Below are 24,574 nucleotides of genomic sequence, written 5' to 3'. Positions count from 1 at the left end.
GGAGGGAAGAAAAAAAAGAAGCATCCCACCTTGGTTTATATTTTTTTTATCCGTTCAAAAGTGGGGAAAGGGGAGAGTGAAAGAAGGAATAATTACTACAAATATGTAATTTTTATTTTTAATATTTTCAAAAATTTGAAATGAATATATATTTTTGAGTTATAATTTTATATGATGAGTGTATATTAGTAAAAAAAATATATATATTAAAAATTCTCTTTTCTTTTCTTTTAATAAAAAAAATAATTATGTCTACTGTCTATTATATTCAACCAAACAAAAGGCCTGAGACATATAACATATTATCCATCATTTTCTTTTTTTATCTTTTTTATTATTATTAGCTCCTTTAAAATTATTAGAAAAATGATTATCATCCCGTAATTTTCCGAGTCGATCTCTTAACGTAGCCACGGACATGTGAGTGCGTGCATGTATTATTTATTTATTATTTTTTACTCCGTATTTTTTTATTTTTTATTTTTATTTTTATATTTTTATCAATAATCAAAAAGAAAAATTTCTCTCAGACATTTATAGCTGGTGGACATTGTGATCTCATAGGAGTAAGGGGCAAAAGAGAGGCCAAAGACTTACACAAATCGACCTTAGCTTTGCTCTGATTCAGTTAAAATCCAAAGCATAGACTGCCAAAACTATATATGTGTGTGTATATATATATATGTATGTACTTCTAAATCCATCCATTTTCAGCTGTGATTATCTATCTAAAAAATCTGCAATTAATGGATTTCTATCTGCGATGGATCGTAGATTACACCGCCGCTTTTCTGGTTTGTTTTAGCTTCGCAATTGAAGTCTTTCTACTACATTAGGAATATATATATATATATATATATATATATAATTGTTCTCTTTTTGTGTGATACAGAATTAAAAGGGGAAGATGAATGTGTCCAAGTCTCAGGTATGGCAGCCTTGTAAGAAGAAGAGATCTTGATTTCATATATCCAATATACATGTATATATATAGATAGAGATGGAAGAGCTTAATTTTTAGTGAGAGATAAACAATGGATGGTATATGTATCCAACTAAGTGTAAAGTGAGGGCAGTTTTTGAAACAAATAATAAAAAAGATCGATCTCGAAGCTGGTTATATATATATATATATATATATATATTGAGAAAGAAAGAAAGAAAGAAAGAAAGAAAGGAATGGGTTCTCGCTCTAGCGGAAGTAGTAGGACTAGTGTGGGGAAGTACGAGCTGGGACGGACGCTTGGGGAGGGAAGCTTTGGGAAGGTGAAATTTGCTCGGAACATGGAGACTGGTGACAACGTGGCTATCAAAATTCTCCATAAAGAGAAAGTTCTCAAGCATAAGATCATCGCCCAGGTACCTACTTTTTTTTCTCTATATTAATTGATCCCTAACTTTTATTTTTTTGTTATTATTATTTTTTGGGTATAGTTTGTGTTTTTTTGTACGGAAATCCTATTTCAAAAGGTTTGACCTGAAATATCTTTTTGCTTTTCTAGTGTATTTTTGGATGTTGTCATTAATTAACGATGCTGAGAAAACCACTTCAAGCTTTATCCTTGGATAAATAAATAAACTGAAGCTTTGTTTTTTTAATCAGTGTTGTGCAAATTAGTACAGTATTGCTTAGTAATTTAGGAAACTTAGAGACTATAAGGTTCAGTTTCCTTTCTCTTTCTTTTCCCCCTTCTGATTGTCTGGTTCTACTTTTCAGCAACCAAACAGAGCTAATTAGTATTCTTTCTCCTTTTCCTTGCATTATTATGTTGATCATAACAAACAAGGCTATTTATTCTTTTTCCATATATATTGAAAATTTTTATATGAAGCTCAACTTCGTTTTGTAATTAATATTTATGGTAATTAACAATGTAATCGTGTTTGGTTATTGCAGATTAAACGTGAAATTTCAACCATGAAACTAATCAGACACCCAAATGTCATCCGCATGTACGAGGTTAGAATTTGTTCCAACGTGTAAAACCGCCCTCTTGTATAAACATCTGACATTGCTTCTGATTTGGTTTACCGCCCATATACATTTTTCATTTTTAGGGTCTGTCTTTAATGTACTTGTATCCTTAGAACACATATACTACCAATCTCATGTTCTTAACTCGACTATTATCGCTTACAACTTTTTTGCAGCCGCTTCAGAGTTTTTTTTGTTGTTGGAAATGTAGTGTCATTGTTCTATGTATGTAGCCTTGTTAGTTCTATGTATGTAGCCTTTGTGGACTCGTAAATGACGAACTTGCTAAATTTGTAGTGCTTTATTTCTCTGCTATATTTTTACGGTAGATATATCAATGGACAAGTTTCTGTTTTTTGATGACCGACCTCATACGTTTCTTGTGTGAATTGATCGAGATCTTCCGCTTGTAGGTTATGGCTAGCAAGACAAAAGTATACATCGTTATGGAATTCGTGACTGGTGGTGAACTATTCGACAAAATTGTAAGAAACTGCTAGTTCAATTCTTCATTTGCTTCCAATTCAATCCTGTTCTTTGCAACCAGTAATAAAGTGGCATTGCATATTTTAAATATTTTATCTGAACCAGGCTAAGAAAGGAAGGTTTAGAGAAGAAGAAGCTAGAAAGTACTTTCAACAGCTCATTAATGCGGTGGATTACTGCCACAGCAGAGGAGTTTTCCATAGAGACCTCAAGGTGAGAAAATTTATATTTTTTCATCCCCCTGTTTTCCCCTACATGTTTCTTCAATCGAGCCTCCAAGGTGATGAGCAAATCTGTTATACAGTGTTAAATAAACCATCTATGGTTTGTAATTCACAGCCAGAGAATCTACTGCTGGACGCAAATGGAGTTCTTAAAGTTTCAGATTTTGGATTGAGCGCGCTACCTCAGCAAGTTAGGGTGAGCGTGTGAAGCTTAATTCCTGTCATTTGGGAAATGTACTTTTTCATTAGTAAATTATTATCTGCATCCTAGTATTAGAAGATGTTCAAACTTGCATCGGCATTGCCTCATTCTATGTTGCCTCCACCTTCTTCATCTCATTAATTCAAATTGACTATAGTTGTTGTACTTTCACAACTTAAAACACACATTTCATCATCCACAAAAGAATTCAGAACTGAGTTTTTGAATCCTTGCATTCAGGAAGACGGGTTACTGCACACGACATGTGGAACTCCAAATTATGTTGCTCCTGAGGTATGCTTTTAGCTTCTGGTTATTACATCATCTCTCTTCTGAACCATTCAGATCTCTTAACTCTTTACCTTCTAGGTTATCAATGATAAAGGTTACCATGGTGCTAAGGCAGATCTGTGGTCCTGTGGTGTAATTCTTTTTGTCCTTCTGGCAGGCTTTTTGCCTTTTGAAGAGCCGAACCTTGTGGCATTATATAAAAAGGTGATTTCTTACCGTTTATTTGTTTTCAAAAACCCTCTCCTTTTTTTTTTTTTTTGTTGCAAATTTTGTGAATTTGCATGGTGTTCTTTTGAGGCCAGTGATTTTTTTAGAGTACTGTTCAATCTTCTATGTTATTTTTAGGACTCAATCAAAGCATCTTCATTGAACATCATTCATTAGTGCCCATTTCATTTACATCTAGTTCTAACATTAACCAATCAAAAGAATGACAAAGGACCAAAAAAGAAAAAAAATCATTTAGGCATGAGTTTCAATAATCACGGTTTACACGTCTAAGCGAGCATTGTAATAGAAGTGACATATTTGCCAGACATTGGTATAAGCTATAGATTACATGGACTCTTCAAAAGTTGGTAAAGTACTCCTATTGGACACATATGAGATATGTGTCTGACACCTTTGGTTGAACATGCAGCTAAAAAGATATATCAAATAATTCAATTTTATTATAGGGAAAATTGCAGTGACACCCCCCTAGGTTTGCCTCAAAGACAGGTAGATACAACTTAGGTCATTTTTGGACAATGACATCCCCCAGGTTTGCAAACTTAAACAATGACACCCCATTCTATAAAAAAGGAGCCAAACATTGCCTTAATTGACATGAAATGTCAAATATGCCCTAAGATATATTTTAATTCTCTCATAAAATGACCAAACTACCATTTCCTTTTCTTTCTCTTTTCAATCCTCTTTTTGCCAAACACATATTCTCGTCTCTCTTTTTCAACCTCTCATCTCAGTGGTGGTAGCGAAGGTTGTGGGTGAAGATGTGGTGGTTGGGTGTTGGCGGCGGCAAAGGTCGTGGGTAAAGATGCGGTGGTCGCCATCTCCCCAACCACAGCCGTCGCCGCCATCTCTCCTCAACCACCACTTCTTACACCATGACCACCACATCTTTCTCCCTCTATTTCTTCTGTGTTTTATATACCATACATATATTTATATACACAGGCCCACACACAGATATCCAACTGAAATCATATACTGCCCAAATGGAGACGATGGATTCTTTTGATTGCTTTTATTACCACTTGATGGGGCTTCAACGAGAATGGATCAATATGAGAGGGGTTGTTGTGTACAACAAGAAGATTTTGGGCTCCGACGAAATAGCGCAGCCAATTATTGCGTGCAAGAACTTGATCGCAACCCAGCTATCGAACGACTGGTACAGATCCCTGACGCCGCTGCCTTCACCTTCTTCTCTCCTCGTGACACCTACAACACACACACACACACACACACATAACCCCAGCCGACACCGGAATCATATCGCCGCTGCTAGCCACCATCACCGAAGTCCAATCACATCACTTTGGTCGTCACCGTCGCCGGATCCCAAGAGAAAGACTTGTAGAAGTTTCAAGTGAACCAATCTTCTCTCATCAACTGTGAATGTTTCCATAAAAATTTTGAAGCCAAAGGTTGTGGGTGTCTCAACCGCAATCTTTTTGCCCTCGCCGGTGGCATAAGTGGCCAAAATTCTGAAATTGGGATCGGTTTGGGGGGGTTGTTTGGATTGTGGGTTTGTGAATAGAGGAGGAGATGAGATGAATGGTATAGAGTGAACCCAATTGAAGCAATAACAAGCTTTCAGTGAGATTGAGCTTTATACAAAAGGGGGTATGGTAGGGCTGTGATAGGGTGGTGGTGGGTTCGTTTAGGAGTGGTTGTGGACAGTGGTGGTGGGTCGAAATTGGTGGTGGGTTCATTTGGGAGTGGTTATGGACGGTGGTGGTGGGGCGAAATTTGTTATGGGTGTGATGGGGTGGTGGCTGGTTCATTTGGGGGTGATTGTTGACGGTGGTGGTGACTGGTGGGTTAAAATTGGTTGTGGGGGTGGTTGTGGATGGTGGTGGTGGGTTGAATTTGGTTGTGGGTGTGATGGGGTGGTGGGCTATGTGTGTAAGAAGGGGGATAAGGCCAAATTTGGGGGTGGTTGGGCTCTTGGTTTCTGGACGGTGGTGGTGGTGGTGGTTGGGTGTGATAGTTGTGAAGTGATCCAAACAGAGAGTTGAGAGTTATTTTGGTCAATTTATAGAAAATTATAAAGTTAATTAATCAATTTTGAAGTCAAAGGGTAAACATGTACTTTCATCACGTTTAAGGTGTCTTTGTTCGGTTTAGCAAACCTGGGGGGTGTCATTGTCCAAAAATTGCCTAAGTCGTATCTACCTGTCTTTTAGGGAAACCGTCCCCGGGGGGGGGGGGGGGGGGGGGGGTGGTTGAATTTACCCTTTATTATATTATTCATTCAAAATGAATGAAAAGACTTTATTTTACTTTCTTTTATATATATATATATATTAAATAATATGAATATTTTGCAATGTCCTTGTGCCCTTTTGTTGGGGAATTTGACATGTCTGATACTTAGATACATGCTCTTGCCCTACCACATACCTGAGTCCATATAACAAGTGTATAAGATTATCTTATGCATAACAGCATAAGGATGTTATCTTCCATGGTTTACTTCTTAAAAACCTGACTGACTGCACATAATTGCAGATATTCAAGGCTGACTTCACATTCCCTCAGTGGTTCTCCTCGAGTGTAAAGAAACTAGTCAAAAGAATCCTGGACCCTAATCCCTTAACAGTAAGCAAACTTTTCTGTTGCTCTTTGATTGAAGTACTGTATAGTTTGAAAATTTTACATTTTTTATTAACAGATTTGATTGCCCAATGCCTCATGGGTTACGTTGCTGGTAAAATCTGTTATCCTTTGTAATTCATCAAGTCTGTATAATTTTATGGTATGAAACAGCGCATTACAATTGCTGAGGTCATTGAGAATGAGTGGTTTAAGAAAGGATATAGGCCACCCAGTTTTGAACAGGCAGATGTTAGTCTCGATGATGTGGATGCTATTTTTGATGAATTAGAGGTAATGGGATCTTGTTTATGGCAATGCTATTTTCTTTTTAAGTTATTATCATGTATCTTCCTGTTTAATATAAATGGAGAATTTGACATCAGAATGCCTTTGTCAATGTTGTTCCTCTTGCCTTATAGGACTCTCAAAACCTTGTCATGGAGAAGCGCAAAGAACAGCCTGCAACTCCTGTCACTATGAATGCTTTTGAGCTTATTTCTACATCTAGGGGTTTGAACCTTGGATCTCTTTTTGAAAAGCAAATGGTATGTCATCAGCTTGTAGCTTTGATTATTGAATTTGGAACATAAAGTATCATGTATGTCTTTGTTGCATCATGAATGGATCAGGATGATATTTGCAATCCTGAATTCCTGATCCTTGAAGTATCTTCAAACTGTTCAGGACACTTATTTTCTGACAATTCAAATGATTTAGATGTATACAAATCTCAGTTGAGAATACAGCTTGGTTTTTCAGAAATAATTACTAACCAAAAAGTCTTAGTGTATTATAATGAATGTTGCTCACAGTCTCATTGTTAAATGGTGCAGTTTGTCGCTTCTGATCTGATCTGGTTTGGTAATGTGCTTTAAACATGAAGCTGTGCATGACTGACATTTCCTTTGATGAGCAGGGGCTTGTTAAGCGAGAAACAAGATTTACATCTAGATGCCCTGCTGACGAGATTATTTCAAAAATTGAGGAAGCTGCCACGCCTATGGGTTTCGACGTAAAGAAAAACAAGTACAAGGTAGATTAAAGCATCATGTTTCTCCGTCTTTTTTCCTACTTATAATTTTTCTCAGTCTCATCCTTAATTATATTTAGTTTTGTTTCATTTATGTTATTCCCATAACAGTTCAGCATGAGTTTTTTAATTTTTTTTTAGAATAGCTAGGTGTTTATACCAAATGATGTGTTTTCCTGCATCCTGATTTCACTACCTGTAGCCTTTTATTTATTTTTATTTTTTATTTTTATACTTGCTAGTTTCCAGGTTTGATGGATGTCAAACAACCCAGTGGTACTTGGTCCTTAGCAAGCTCATAATACTATTGGAGTAGATAAATATTATTGATGAACAAGTTCAGTACTATTCTCCCGCTTAGTAAATCCTTTTTGTTATTTATCTCAGATGAAGCTGCAAGGGGAGAAAACTGGGCGCAAGGGTCATCTAAATGTTGCAACAGAGGTACGATTTTTTGTGATCCCGTTCTTCAGGGGTCTTGTTTACTGAAAACTGACTTGTGTATTAGTCAAAGCAATGTTGAGCTGGTTCTGAAGATAATTTGCTCCCACAGATTTTTGAAGTCGCTCCCTCACTTTACATGGTTGAGCTTCGCAAGTCTGGAGGGGATACCTTAGAATTTCACAAGGTATTGTAATAAAATCCATTTGAGTAAGCATTTATTTGAACCTCTTTTGTTCTATTTTTTATTTAATTTTTATATGCTTATTTTGTTTACCATGATATGTGTACGTACCGATGGCTATTTGACCATATGGGTGCATTGTCCATGTTTGATCTGCCAGTGGGCTGTCTCAAACTTTTTGATTTCAGGACTAGCAATACCAAAGTGCTTAACTATTGGTTGCATTTTGTCGGGTCCTGGTCAAGGTTGATTAGGGCCATTAGATGCATATTTTCAGGCAGGAGCAAGGCCGATGATTCTAGCATAATCTTTTGCCCTTGTTGGTCCTCCCACATATACATTATAGTAACAGAACCAGACATTGAATACACATCGCCTCTCTCTAACCCTTCCGCCGCCCACCTTCGTTCTCTCCCTCTGTTTGCTCCCCACTCCTTCCCATGGGAGTGGGGAGGTGCCGATCCTCTCTAACTCTCTCTCTTTGAAACCCACCCCTTCTTCCCCTCCGTTTTTTTCCCTGCTCCCTTCTCTGGGAGTGAGGAGGTGCCGTTTTGTCTTCTCGCCGTCGTCGAGGATCTCTGTTATCTGAGTCTCTCTCGTTTAATTGAGAGTTTGTGTTTTTCGATCTCATGTTCTGAGCCGTCTCAGCGGATGGATGGTTTTTGGGTCGCCGAAGATGGATCTGTTTGGATGATCCTTTATGGAGCTTCTTTTTGTGAAGCGATTTGCAATGGGGAGTGGATCTGCTGCTTCTGAGCACTATGCCGGAGTCCGACGTCTCTGGTGCTTGCGATGTTGTGCTCGGTCGTCTCCGGCAGTGCTATGACGTCATGGCTGACGTTTTGGGCCGATATTTTTGATGTTCTATTTTCTTTACTGGTGGGCCCGGTCCTTTTTCTATGCTAACACCTTCTAGATATCAGTTGTTGTCAAGGCTGTGATCTTGACATCAGTGGGGGGCAGTCCTATGACGTCATGGCTGACGTTTTGGGCCGATATTTTGGATATTCTATTTTCCTTGCTGGTGGGCCTACTCCTTGGCTATGCTAACACCTTATAGATATCGGTTATTGTCAAGGTTGTGATCTTGACATTAGTGGGGGTTAGTTTTGCTTTGGATAGTTTTGTGTCTTTTGGCTTCGTATGTGTTTCTTTGTTGTATGTATGGTCTATTGTTCTTGCCCATGTAGATGCCGTACCGCGGTTTTCTTGCCAAGTTAAAAAAAAAAAAAAAAATAGATATTGAATACACATCATATAGTTGTATACATTTACCAGAGATTACGCATTTCAAAATACAAAATAACATATATTCAATGCTTTTGCATGATATATTTTGATGTAACATCTTTTACCAAGTAGAAAGAAGCAAGCAAGCTTGTGTATTTCAGTGGAGAGTATAATAAAAGATATAAATGTTGCTCCTAAAAGAAACTGTCTTGTGCTTAATTAGATCACATGACACATGTTAAGCCCACAGGCCACAACTGCGATTCAACGTTTTAGAGTACACATACGATTCTACATTTTCTGCCTGTGCAGGATCCATGATTGCCACCTCTTGCCTAGAAATATGGCCCTATGTTGTAAAAAAATTCTACCATGTGCTTGCGTATTGTTTTATCTGTATTATAAATTTCATGTTTTGTTTTTTTCTTCACATTATCCAGTTCTACAAGAACCTGTCAACTGGGTTGAAGGATATAGTCTGGAAATCAGAAGATGAAACAGTAGAGGAAGCAAATGAAGGTTAGTATATGATACCATGGCAGTTGCAAGATATTTAGTTCAAGTTGAGTACTCTTTAATGGTGTTGTAAGTGATGCAACGGCCAAGTTGGAGAATATTTTTCTGCAACGCAAGGACAAAACTGTGTTTGTACCAAAATTGTATGTTGGATGATTGGGAATGTACGCCCTCATGGTCGCAGCTTCTATTGGCCTTGGAGATTGAATGGGATCCATCACATGTTTATGGGCATGATTGATTTACTTTGCATAATATGTTATTGCTGTCTTATAGACAATTAATTACTTTGAAGATGGTAATTGTTCTCATTCTGTGTTTACAGGTTCTGGTATTGTGCCATCTTGATTATTACATGCCTCTTGTAAAAAGGTTTGTGGTATCTGTGAAATCTCGCAGACTTTTTTTTTTGGTTAAAGTGAAATCTCTCTGACTTTCTTTTTTTTTTTTTCGGTTAAAGTGAAATCTCGCAGACTTGCTATTTGTATCTTGATTGTTTGTATAGTGTTTTGAACTCCGTATTTTGATGTTCCATTCTTTCGGGTTAGGACTTTGTGAAAGAGGACGAGCATTTGGCTTGGTTTGTATCTCTGGTTCAGTAGTGGGATTAAAAATATTTGCTAACTCAATTGCTCGGACTCAACTAAGAAGGCATTAGATTTCAATAATTTAGAGAAACATTTGAAAGAAGCATACCATCTTTCCTTTCCTGTTAAGCAGATAAAAAAGATTAATTTAAAGTGAAATAAATTAAAATTTCTAATTAACTGTAATCCACTAATCACGGAACCGGAATTACGAAAGGAAGTTGAGCAAGAGTAGGAGGATGTGGTGATTTCCATCATTCATTTGATCATATTGTTTGATCATTTTAAATCATGACCAAGTCTCTTACGCTACAAAATACATCATCGACAAGTGCAGAATAATAAATAAGTGAAGGATAATAATTATGAGATATTATAGTTCAACCTTGATGAGTAAAAATTACCTGAAAATCATTATCACAAATGACTAATAGTCAACAAATTTGCAGCTAAACTCTTAACCAAGTAGAACATTCTTTAATCCAACACCCGAAAATCTAATCTTACGTTTACCACTTACTCTAGATACACCATCATTGTTTGGCTTAAAAATGTTAGGAAACGTGTTAGTTTTAAAAACTTTTTGAGAGATTTTGATTCATAGATCTTGATTCATCACATAGAGACAAGTTTTATGCAAAAATAAAATATGATGTATCATTCAATTAATGAATTGAATACTTACATCAAAGGTCTGAGTAAACCTTTAAATCTTTCCTCTAAAGTGAATGTTCTCACTTATTGTAGATCCCTTAGCAAGATGCCTTCTCTTTGGATCCCCATCTTCTTGGTAATTGTTTTGCCTTTAGGAATCACTCATAAGCCTCCATGAATGACCTTGGAAAATTAGGCTTGTGGGAGCCTCCATTAGATGAGAACATAAACCCTAATTTTCTAGAGAGAGAAAATAGATTCCTTTTTCCTTCTTCTAAAAAAATCACCCTCAAAATATACATAGACCATGTATATTTATAGGCAACATAAAGGTAAAGAAAAGGAAACAACGAATCCTTCTCAATCTCTAATTTACATGTCTCAAATCTAATATGATTCTAATATCAAGTTGGGCTATGAGTGAGAATCCATTGGGCCTATTATTTTATTGGCTGCAATGAATTAATAATTGGCCCAGTCCATGGACCCAATTTAATTAATTCATAAATTAATTTTTACTCCACTAAAAGAAATTAATTGAATTCCAATTAAATAATAAATAACTTCTAAGTCAATATTACACTTTGACCCCTCTATGCATAATTAGTTATCGGATAAATAAAGCCATCAATCCGACTACTTAATTAATATATATTTATTTTGGTACCTTTGATTATTTCTAGCTCGATCACAATAAAACATTTGTTTGACAAAAATAATAATTTAAATAAATAAATATATAATAAATCATTTTGTCTAAAAACACGCGAAGGCCTTCGAATTTACTTTGTGATCAACCATAATCAATACAAAATAAATACAAGTAGCAATGATGCAAATATTGAAAATATAACCCTCTAACTATTAATTACATAACTACCCAAAGTGTCGGTCTAAGGATCCCGAAGAATCCGCCGAACAAATCAAAGTAATTATTAATTAATAAAAGAGTTTATACTTTTCTCATGCTTAAGAGTCAAATGCCATGACGGTGATAGGGAGCAATTGCATACGACGGCTCTCGCAATATATCTCAACCTAACGCGGATCCAGTTCAAGTCTTAATTAATTATGAGTCCATCCATAATTACTGACTAAGAACAATTTATGATTACTATTTATATATCATGCATTGATTGCCATCACATACATATATATAAATATCTCTTGTAATCAAATGGACACTATCAATTCTATAATGAATCGAAATATAATACATTGAATTCACCAATTGTATAAAACATAAATATTTCAAAAACGTTAGGAACATATGTCACTTAATCCAAACAGGAATTTGCTATGTCAGGGCATATAAAATCCCAACAGCTCCCACTTGCCCTCATAGCCAATTCAAATTGCACATAACTCTAAGGTTATCCAGATGATGATCAAAATTATTGATCAATGACACCTTTGATAATGGATCAACAAAGTTGTGTTCCAATGCAATGTTCTAGCTACAAGTACATTTTCTTGCCGGACAATATCATGTCGAACATGATACTTCCTCTCAGTGTATCTTGTTCCTCTATAGAACCTTGGGTCATTGGTTTGGACTACTTCTGCACTATTGTCACAACATAACTCCATAGGCAGGCTAGTATACTCCACAACTTTAAATCAGTGAGATCAAACCAATAGGCTTCCTTTGCCGCCTTTAAGGCTGCAATATATTCCACCTGCAGGTTTGAGTCAGCAGTTGAAATCTGCTTAACAATCTACCAACTGATTTCCCTTTCATTAAGTGAACATACACTAAGTCATGAACCTCATAGTATCTACTTCTGATTGAAAATCAGAACTAGCATACCTGACTAGGACCATATCATCACATCCATAAATGAGTATGATATCATTGGTTCTCCTTAGGTACTTAATGATATTTTTCACAACAGACCAGTTATCAAGTCCAGGATTGGACTGATATCATCTGACTATCCCTACAATGTAGCGGATGTCCTGTTCGGTATAGACCATGGCATATATGAGACTCCCATATGCCAAAGCATATAGTTCCAGTCTCATTTGCTCAATCTCCTCTCCCAGTCTTGGAAAACTACTTACTAGAGAGAGCAATCCATATCAATAAAGCAAGAACTCATTCTTTGAGTTATGCATACCAAACTTGATAAAAACTTTTCCAATGTAGGATTATTAAGATAAACCTATTTTACTTTTAACCTGATCTTGCAAAAGCTTGATCATAGAAATATAGCTTACATCTTGAAAATCCTTCATTTAAAAGTAATTGAACAACTACCTCTTTATCGATGACAAAACTTTCACATCATTCTAAATGAGTAGGATGTCATATATATATATAGAATCAGAAAAATAATGACATTCCCTTGTACACTCATGATTTATTCACTAAAAAATCTTCTGGTATCTTTTTGTAGATTAACTTGCCTTCCATAGCAATCACCCTACTAGAAAGTTCTACAAGATCCCAGAATTTATTAGAATACATAGATTCCAACTCTGATTTCATAGTAACTCGCCAAAACGATCTGTATCCATATCGATTCACGCTTCCGTATAGCTTATTGGGTCCAACTCATGTTTAACAGGGATGTCCATAATGGTCTCACCTAAAAACATGATTCTGTCGGATTGGATGATAATCCTCCCATTACATTAATGTACCGATGCAGGAATCTGTGTACTAAATGATGCTGACGCATCAATAGGGAATTCATTTATTATTCTCAATCTCTATAATAAGTGTGTTCACATGTGGTACATCTGGTACTCATACCATATTCTCTAACGTTATGCTACTAGGTATGTAATTCATAATATGATCCTCCTATAGATAAACAGTGAGTGTAAACAATCAACTTTTATCATTGAGATCTTAAAATAATCCATCCTAGTGACTTTTAGAGTAGCTATCAAATCTATCATGCATATGATCTGTTTCCAACTTACTTGTCCATATCAAGCGCACATGTGCAAGACTACCACATATGTGCATGTGATTCAAACTAAGATTTAGTCAAAAACACAGCTCAACGGTATCCTTGAGACAGACTAAGATGGAATGCACTTCATAATGCGCATCGATGTCATTAACGCTAAACTCTTAAATTAAAGAGATAATATAGCATAACTGATCATAGATCTAACCATGTTAAGTGGAATTCTGTTATTCCTATTTGACACCTAAATGTATTTAGCGTCAATTGCGGAAAACTGGTACACAACACCCTCATTTACCATATAGTCTTTGCACTATCCCAAGAAATACTCATATCCTCGATCAGATCGAAGTATCTTGATAAGTTTACCTAATCTGTGCTCCACATCAGTCTTGACTCTCTCGGAATATACCAAAAGTATAAGACTTGTGTCGCAACAGGTAAATTTATCCAAAACGTGAGTAATCTTGCTTGGATGTTCACAAGACCACACGTGTTTGTGTGTACCGACTCCAATTGTCCTTTATATCTATTTCATTTGGCTGATTAAGCCCTTAGAGTTATCTATCCTTCAAAACAAGATTCACAAGTTTGGTTTAGGCTCCTCTGCCTCACTAGGTAATAAACCTTCTTTGACCAATCTTTGAATCTCATTTTGATTGATAACAACCCAAAAATAGACATTAAAAATACAATGAGTCAGAAATAACAAATTTTCTCTTAACCTTCAATCTAGAAGATTCAACATTAGTTTCTACATCCTGCAAATCTTAAGAGCTTGTGGTTATAGTATATTAACCATCTTTCAATGCACCAGAAGTAATCGCATATCTATTCAATTTTATAAAACCAGTTTTACAAAATAACAACACAGTTTTTATAAACCAAAAGTGAAACAAGAATTAGATTGCGTTTAACATCTGTACATAAAGATAGTTCTCTAATACTAATATCCTCATACTCTCTAATTTCAGATGTAATACTCCCACTGACTTAATTACAACTTTGACATCAGGTTAAAAGACAAATATATATCCATATCATCGAGGCTTCTGGATTCCTGAAATCCTTGCAACGAATTGCAAACATGTTTAGTGGCTCCAGAATCTATCCATCAGGAATTAATAGATACAACTACATAACATGGCTCAATGATTAAATATATATTTTCCTATGCCACGTCATTACTTAGACAGTTCGTCCTTGAGTGTCATAGTTAGCGGCAAAAGAAACAATTTAATTTGCCCTCAACATACACTGCCTTATTCCCTTTAACCTTTTGGATACCCATGTTTTGTGCTAGCCTAGTCCTATTATCATCCTTCTTCTTTGCTTTACTCGTCCATTTGGGCCTAGAAGAAGATGGTATAGACTAGGTTAGATTGATAGGAACGCCCATACTCTTGATTATCCCTTCATCTGTTACCAATTCTATAAGAATATCAGCGAGTGTAAACTTAAACTAATTCCTTATTTAGTTCACTCTAACAGAGTCGAACGAGTTTGGTAACAAGGCAATAATCATATCAACTTGAAACTTACCACCCAAGTCAGCCCTATTGATCTCCAGCTAATTTTAAATAATAAACAATCATTTTCCAAAATTCGATTTCATACTGGAGTTCCTTAGGCTATCTTTATGCTATTCAAGTCTGACATAGCACTTTGGCATACTCTTTATCTAATCTCACCAAAACATCTTATTGACATTTAACATGATGCTTGAAGAAAATAAAATAATGTAAATGTTAGTTTTGGAGCGTATTCGAGGTAAACTCTAGAATATTGCACCAAGTCATCTCATTTGCCTTATTTTACTTTTTCAAAGCATTAATGTTCTCTTGGGTATCTTAAAGTAAAAGGATTAGGTTTAGGAGTAGTAAATACATTTGTACCCTTACGTTGTAAATAAAATATCTAAGTTCTTTTTCCAGTCAATATAAATAAGTTCAAATACATTAAATATATAAGCAAGCAGATAAAATGGACTAGACATAATATCTAAATATAAATGCATTCATACAATATGCAAGGTGAATTATTAATACTATCATGCATATTTAAAATTAAAATGAGTTTGTTAACTACATAATATAATAAATCTCAATAAAATAAGAGATCATTATCATTATTAGTAAACAATCCCTTTTAATTAATGCGAGTCCCTCAACCCTGTAGCATAATAAATCAACCAATCAATATATCAATAACTTATCCTGATGGAGGAGTTCATTATTACTATTGTTGGGATTCATTTGCTATTTGATGAGCACTTTCATTAAAATAATAATATGTGGGTCCCTTAACCACTGCATGAAAAATCGGATAACCAATACGCCAATAACTTATTCGGTTGGCGAAGTTCATTATCGCTATTGGCGGGCAAATCCCATCATTTCCATATCTCTTAAGACAATGCCTTGTTTATCATATGAAATGATTCCCAATTTTGTTTAGCCTTTCTAAAATCACCTAGTGTAGACCACTCCGTTGGGGAACTAACACTATTGATTTTAGATTGAGTGTATAACGTTATTAAAGCTCTAATAAAAAATAAAATAAAATATTAAATATCTTGTCATTATAATCTAGACTCTTCAAATCATGCGTAGCCTTATTTTTAAAGATCTAATTACAATGAACATTTAATATTATTATTTTCATGAGATAACCATTCTTGTAATATTAAGACTCTTCAAATCATACGTGGGACCTTATTTTTGAAGATCTAATTACAATGGTGTTAATAACGAAAGCCATGGGGCAATGTATAAAAATCCCCGATCCCACTCAATTTTTAATCATTCATAATTAGGGTTTTCAATTTATTCATTTACATGATATAATGCATGCAAAACGTCTTAATTTTAATCCAATTAAATTTAGAAAATATTTGGACTTTAAATGATTCACTAATATTTAATTTGAGGCACACTTTAAAAATAATTTTTCGTTTCCTAATAAGTGCTCTCAAATTAATTAGTAATCAAATCCAATTAATTTTCATAATTTAATTAATATAAATCAAGTCATTTAATTAAACATCATGGATCCAATGCATGAATAATAATAATAAACAATTAATTATTCCATGCATCAGTTAAATAAATAAATAACAGACAGAAGCAATTTAAATGGCCAATGGATTCAGCTTTTAACATTTAATTACTCTAATAACTGCATGAGGGTCTTCCATCAGCTTGTAAACACCCGCAGGAGATTGATACGTGCTAGGAGAAGCAAAACGAGGCTTGAAACGCGCCCGGATTGTGTCTGGCATGTCCCCAGGCGCTGGCACGCACTAGAGGAGTGGACAGGGTGTCTCCACGCGCCATCACGCGCTGGAGAAGTCAACAGCAATGCCCCACGCACTCGCACGCGTTGGGGTGGTGTATAGACGCGTGTCACGCGCCTGCACGCTCCTGGATAAGGTTTCACACGCGCCGGAATGTTGACCTTGTCTGGCGCGTGATATACACGCGCCAGAATGCACTTTTCCTAGCTCCATTGGCGTGTGCACCTCACGCGCTCCATGAATGGTCCCCACTGACGACGGCCGTTCCATACGCCAAACTGAATGTAGTGAATGTGTGGTTCAAGAAAAGCCTTTTATGTCAAATTTAAATTTATAAAAACCACTACCAACACTACTACTAACGTAGTAAGAGTGAGTAGGGATCGTCCCAAGGAATTATACGTGTTGGAATTTCAACTTCGACTCTAGCGTACCAAATGATTGCAAAAGAGAATTGGGTTGGTTGATTACTTCTAGAAAAGAATTAATTAAAATGCATTAAGATAAAGAGTAAGTAAGAAGGAAAGGTCTTGGGGTGTAGAGATCACCACCAAACAATACTATTTCAAACCATAATCAAGTGACTAATGAGGGAAATGAATGTGTTGCAACAATATTGTGTGTATAAAAGACATTCAATTGGTAAGGGTGACTCAACAAGTGCAAATTGTCTCAATCAACATGTGTGAGGCCACAATACATCTATTGGTAGAGGAATATATTATCTAGACATCATGTGAAGAGAACAAAATATCAAATCAAGTCATTGAACCTTTCATTAAGCTCATAGTCCAAGCAATCCATAAGGATGACTTAGTTAAACATGCATTATCTAAACATCATGTGAGAGGCCACAATTTATCTATTGGGAGAGGAATAAATTGTCTAAACACATGTGAAAGATACAACATATCATAACTAGTCATTAATCTTTCATTAAGCTCACAATCCACATGCAACACAATATTAGAGGAATATGCCATTTGGACTCACAAGCATGGAACATCAAATATCAAGAGTAGATTGTCCTCCCATCTAACATTACACTACCACTACACTAAATCTACACTACTAGCATGAAAATAAAGCTATCTAGACTAGGGGAGAGGCACAAGCCATCAAGAATAGGCATAAACCATCAAATGAACCAAAATAGCATTCATTAAGCATATCATCTTGATAATCTCTAGATCTATAGCATCAATACACATAGACATGCATCAAAAACACTAAATCTAGAGATAAGCACATGAATATCCTACTTTAGCATACATAGACATATGGGTAGCATAGAATAGTCAATTGGAAGCATTAAACCATACAAACCATGAAATAATCAATATTTATATATACATGAATATCAAGATGTATCATACAACACTAATCCCTCAATAATACACAAGATTAGAGTGTAGAAAGCATGCTTGGGGCTAACTCTAGCCCCAAGAGGATGTCTAGACACTCATGGTAGTGATGATCCAACCCTCAAGGGCTAACTCCATGGCTGCTCCTTGTTGGTGAAGATCTCCTCCAATGGTGCTCTAGCTTCCCCCCTTCCTCCTCTCCAAGGAGAGCCTCCAAGATGATTTTCAATGTGTGTTAAGAGACTCTAGGCTCCTCTCCAAAAAGTGTATCATATTTCTTATATAGGTAGGTCAAATACACCCTATGATGAGCTGTGGTCGTGCAAGGCATATTCTCCAATGATTGGGTGAAGGACGGAATAAATGAGCTGGACTTTAACTTTTTCTCGCTGGAGGAAGTTCGATCGATCGAACCTTAACTTGGATCGATCGAAGATGGGTTCGATCGATCGAACTGCATCTTGGATCGATCGAAGTGGTCTGACTCCTCCGGATAAGAACAAGGCTGAGATATTTCGAAGATATTTATGGGGAAAAGGACAAAAGTGGTTGGTAGGCGTACAGCTGTGGATAAGATCAATCATTTGAATAGGACAAAATAGGGTTCGATCGATCGAAGGTGATGTTGGATCGATCGAACTTGGAATTTCAGCAAAGGCCAAGGTTGGATCTATCGAGAAGTACTGTGATCGATCATAGATGTTCGATCGATCGAACTCTAAGTTGGATCGATCGAACTTTTCAGCTGCACAACTTTAATTCCTTTTTGCTCCTTGCTTTCTCCACTTTGCTCCCTCCTTTGGTTTATCTCAGGATTGCTTCAATTAAGCTCTTATTTGGCTGAGTTAGCTCAATTTTGGGATTAGTGCCTGAAAATATAAATAACACGTAATAAGTTTAAAACGGCAAAGTAAGATAGATAAAGGTACTAGAATACTCAAGCTTAAGGGGTTTAAATGTGTACTTTTCAGCTCTCATCACACCCCCAAACTTAAATATTGCTAATCCCTAGCAATGAACTACGAAGTAAGGAATGAAATGAACAACTAAATAACTATGAACTAGAAAGCAATAAAATGATAGCGCCACTTTCGTAGGGAACACGATTACATTTAGCATATGCAACAAGCCTTTTAAACCCCTAGGTTACCCCTAGTGGACGAGTGAAGTCTCGTGAGGGTTTCCAGAAATGATACCCACAAACATTAAGCTCATTCTTTCAAAAGAGGCACCAATATTACAAACAAGCATTGGGAGAAAACTACCTCAAGTATGCAATTTTTCAACCATTTCCAAACAATCTCCCAAAATCTCAATATCAAGCAAGCAAGTATGGTCCTCCACATATCAAGAAAATTATCATGAAAATCGAAACAAGTCTAGAATCCATGTGAGAGGTCCGGCATCAAGTGTGTTGCTATCTTAGCCAACTAGAGAAGTAATCACATCCTTACCCTCAAATTAGCACATAAATCTAGTACCGATCATCAAGATAAGAGAGTGGACCTTTTATTAAAGCTTTATTCTTCTAGGTGCGTTTATTCTTTTCACTCTATTTTTATTTTATTTATTTTTTTATTTTTTATTGAGGATCAAAGATGGAAATATTGTGCAATGTGTTGATCTCTTAAGCTTTCTAGAAGATTCATGTAGCGAGCGTTAGGTCAATGACTCCCAAACCAGATGGCTTTAGGTCATTAGGTGTTAAGACACCCCTACGGACTTACAAACTCAAATCAACTAGGTTATAAATCAAGACAACAACCATCTAATCATTTCCTACTTCTCACCTTTTGGGAGAAGTCCTCACTTTTATTACTTTTGCAACTTTTTCTCTTTTTTTTTTTTTTGAAATCAATTATTAACCTAGAGTTTGGGCCCTCCACCTTTTGGCGTGAGAAGTTCACTGCTTAATGAGGCAAGAATCCCGGCTACTCAATGAAAAGGGATTGTTATCCACCTTTATGAAGAATGAAATCTTTCAATGCACTACTAGCCCAATTGGGATATAACCAATTCAATAATCAACAAAGCATGTACCCCACAATTGAATGCTAGCATGCACCGGTGCTAGTGTAGAATCCTAGAATGAATCTCAAAACAATCACAAATTCAGGATGATGTGGACCACAAATGCAAGCAAGATATCAATCTTTTGAAAAATTTACTCCTAAATGGCATTCTCAAGGCATACAAGGAGTATTGGACTCTCAAGTCAAGCAATTTTTAAATTTTAAGCAATATAGTTCTCAAAAGATCAAAATCATAGCTAACATCAATCTCAAATCTCAATCATGCATTTAAAGCTCAAATCTTAAGTAGAATGCAACAAGACACCTTACCCCCAAACTTAAACCGCACATTGTCCTCAATGTGCAATGAGAACAATGGAAAAAAAAAAAAAAAAAAAAGTGGAAAGAGTATACCGTGATGGTGTAGACATGAAGCCCCGTCATGATCCAATTTGAAAGACGTCTCCCCCAAACTTGGAATCAACAACCTATTTGAATAACCACGCTAGCAAACTCACATCAAATATCAAATGGAATAAGAATAATCAAATCAAGCATTCTAAGGCAATGTAACACATGATGCAAGAGAGATATAAGATCAAGCCCTAACTAAAGCATAAAGTATGCATGACTACACATAAGGGCACAATGATGAATCTTTTTATATTTTTCATTTAATGAAAGCAAGTATATACAAAATGTAAGAAAAACAAAGAATAAAATGCATGAACAAAATACAAAAAAGAAAAATAAACAAGGCAAAATGTAATGAAAGAATATGTACAATGTAAGAAATGAAAAAAGAATATATACAATGCAAAAAATGAAAAGGAACATATACAATGCAAAAAATGGAAAGAATATGTACAATGCAAGTATATACAAAATTTTCTTACTTTTTGTTTTTCATTTTTTTTTTTTTTTCACAAGTTAGAAGAATTAAAAATTAAAGTTAAACAAAATATTTTTGGATTTTTGGAAATAAGATAAAAGGAAATAAAATAAAATAAAAGAAAAATATTTTTGGGATTTGATTTTTTTTTTTTTAATTATTTGAAATAAAAATAAAAATAAAGCTTGGAAATAAAAGTAAAAATGAAAATAAAATAAAAATCTTTTTGGAATTTTTGAACATAAAATAAAATTAACAAAAATATTTTTGTGTTTTTAACAAATTTCCAAAAATTTCTTTTTTTTTTTTTTTTTTAGTCAAGAGAGAGAGGTAACTAAATGAAATAAAATAAAATAAAAATAGAAATAGGAAAAAGTCAAAAAGTGAAAGGGTCAAAGGGGCAAAACTGTGATCGATCGAACATAGCTGTGATCGATCCGAGATGAAATTCGATCGATCGAACATGTAAAATTTTGGAGATCCCGAGAGCATACATTTTCAGAATTGAAACATGTCCAAAAGTTTTCTAAGTGTTAGGACTCATGATCGATCGAACCACATGTTGGATCGATCGAAAGGTAGTTCGATCGATCGAAATGGTTTACGATCGATCGAACTTTTGAAAATTTGGAGATCCCGAGAGCATGCATTTTGGAATTTGGATGCAGGTCCAAAACTTTTCTAAGTGTTGGGACTCATAATCGATCGAACCACATATTGGATCGATCAAAGAACAATTCGATCGATCGAAGGTGATCTTGTGATCGATCGAACTGGCACCAAATGCCTAATTTTGAACTGAAAGTGCAGAAAATCCTATGCTAAGCCCCAATGATGGTAACAAGAATGAAAATTTGAAAAATAGATGGAAGAATGTACACAAGAATGAAAAATAAAAAGAAATGGGGGAGGAATAGAGTTGTGAAACTCTACGAATACTAGTGTTTAACGTCTCTAGCAAGACGTTAGGTCAACTCGCTAATCAAATGAATCAAAAACTGGATATGAAACATCCTTATTGACCCTCTTTTCACTTTTCTCATTTAATGTCCCACTTATGACAATGAAATCATCCTCCAAAAGAATGACTTGAAAAGAAATAAAAGAGATGATATTGTTCCTTTCATCCACGGTCTTGAAAACAAAATCAATCATGGTTAGGCTTGCCTCTTTGTTGTGTTCTTGAAACACATTCAAATGATCATCCATATTGATAATTGGTGAGGCATTGTCTTTCAAAGACTCATTTGGATTAATAAGAAACACCCTCTCTTCATCCCTCTTCTCCTCCTCATAAATTACCATTTCCTCACCTTCTAAGTAAGCTAAGGAGTCCATTAGAGAGTTTATTTCATTTTTAGAGCTTTTAAAGTCAAAACCACAATTTTTATACATTTCCAAAAGACACTCCTCAAGAGTGTCATTAGAGATAATAGAAGGAAGGCACTCTTCAACAAGTTCCTCCTCCTTCTCTCCTACCTCAAGTGTGGTCAACATCTCCTCACTCTCTAGAGTAGCCATGTCCGAGATAAAATTATAATCAAAATAAGGAAAGTCCTCATTAATCATGTTATGTTCTATTGGATTAGCCACTAACTCACTTGCCACTTCCTCCTCTATACAAGATAGAGTGCTAGGCATTAGCTCACTTGTTTCATTCTCCTCACTCTCATCATCCTCATCTATATACATTGAAGTTCTTGCCATTTTTTCATTTGCCTCTTCCTCCTCCTCTTGATGAGAAAGAGTACTTGCAATTTGCTCAACTTGAGCTTCTAAGTTGGCTAAAGCTTGAGAATGAGAATTAATAAGTGAAGTGTGTGAAATATGCACATCAAGTAAAGTTAACATTTTTTCTTCAAATCCGGGTGAGTACTTAGAAGGTGGTGGAATTGATTCATCATAAAATGGTAGTGGAGGGCAATAGTCATAAGAAGGATTAAATGAGTGATCAAGTCCATAATAAGATGATGCATGAAATGAATTGGACTCAATCTCATAAGGATTAAAATGTGATGGATGAGCATAAGGTGAAGGGATGTAATTCCCCCCCCCCCCCCCTCCCCCCCCAAACTTGGATCAAACAATTCTTCCATTCACAATTAAAACCCAAATGCAAGAAAAAATTGGCCTCAACAAGGGCTTATGCTTGGACAAAAATTTAGCAATAAAATGAGCCTCAACAAGGGTTATCACAAGCATACAAAGAAGTGAAACAATTAAAATACAAGAGTGCCAAAAATTGCTCACAATGGTCCTTTAGCACTTCAACTCCAAATTTAGCTTTTAAGCTCCAATGATTGCTTTAAGTTCCAAAGTTCACCTTCCTTGCAGTCAAGTACCTAATTAAACAAATAATAATGAAAATTAAGAGAAAAGAATATACAATGGAAAATAAAATAAAAATAGAAGTAATCTAATGAACACTATTGTCTAGTTTAATTCCAACAAAACCGTTAATCCCCGGCAACGGCGCCAAAATCTGACGACGGCCGTTCCAATACGCCAAACTGAATGTAGTGAATGTGTGGTTCAAGAAAAGCCTTTTATGTCAAATTTAAATTTATAAAAACCACTACCAACACTACTACTAACGTAGCAAGAGTGAGTAGGGATCGTCCCAAGGGATTATACGTGTTGGAATTTCAACTTCGACTCTAGCGTACCAAATGATTGCAAAAGAGAATTGGGTTGGTTGATTACTTCTAGAAAAGAATTAATTAAAATGCATTAAGATAAAGAGTAAGTAAGAAGGAAAGGTCTTGGGGTGTAGAGATCACCACCAAACAATACTATTCCAAACCATAATCAAGTGACTAATGAGGGAAATGAATGTGTTGCAACAATATTGTGTGTATAAAAGACATTTAATTGGTAAGGGTGACTCAACAAGTGCAAATTGTCTCAATCAACATGTGTGAGGCCACAATACATCTATTGGTAGAGGAATATATTGTCTAGACATCATGTAAAGAGAACAAAATATCAAATCAAGTCATTGAATCTTTCATTAAGCTCATAGTCCAAGCAATCCATAAGGATGACTTAGTTAAACATGCATTATCTAAACATCATGTGAGAGGCCACAATTTATCTATTGGGAGAGGAATAAATTGTCTAAACACATGTGAAAGATACAACATATCATAACTAGTCAAGCTCACAATCCACATGCAACACAATATTAGAGGAATATGCCATTTGGACTCACAAGCATGTAACATCAAACATCAAGAGTAGATTGTCCTCCCGTCTAACATTACACTACCACTACACTAAATCTACACTACTAGCATGAAAATAAAGCTATCTAGACTAGGGGAGAGGCACAAGCCATCAAGAATAGGCATAAACCATCAAATGAACCAAAATAGCATTCATTAAGCATATCATCTTGATAATCTCTAGATTTATAGCATCAATACACATAGACATGCATCAAAA

The 24,574-nt window shown here is 35.6% G+C and overlaps 1 protein-coding gene across 1 annotated transcript; it reads left to right on the top strand.

The window, feature by feature from the left end:
- The first annotated feature begins 405 nt into the window (after positions 1-405).
- LOC132284348 (CBL-interacting serine/threonine-protein kinase 23-like) lies at positions 406-10,034 on the top strand. Its single transcript, XM_059786447.1, has 16 exons — positions 406-794; positions 893-1,359; positions 1,898-1,960; positions 2,389-2,460; positions 2,567-2,674; positions 2,801-2,881; positions 3,128-3,181; positions 3,257-3,382; positions 5,918-6,007; positions 6,176-6,295; positions 6,424-6,549; positions 6,921-7,037; positions 7,422-7,478; positions 7,588-7,662; positions 9,330-9,408; positions 9,731-10,034. Exons 2-16 carry the CDS (start codon positions 1,180-1,182, stop codon positions 9,751-9,753), a joined length of 1,371 nt encoding a protein of 456 aa, XP_059642430.1. The 5' UTR covers positions 406-794; positions 893-1,179; the 3' UTR covers positions 9,754-10,034.
- The last annotated feature ends 14,540 nt before the right edge of the window (positions 10,035-24,574 follow it).

The sequence above is a fragment of the Cornus florida genome, unplaced genomic scaffold, assembly GCF_030987335.1.
Source record: "Cornus florida cultivar Cherokee Brave unplaced genomic scaffold, ASM3098733v1 CherokeeBrave_3.0.0_Hap2_Chr11, whole genome shotgun sequence".
In the NCBI taxonomy this organism is placed as follows: domain Eukaryota; kingdom Viridiplantae; phylum Streptophyta; class Magnoliopsida; order Cornales; family Cornaceae; genus Cornus; species Cornus florida.
The sequence above is the reverse complement of the archived record's forward strand: the minus strand, read 5'-3'. Positions and strand labels throughout refer to the sequence as shown.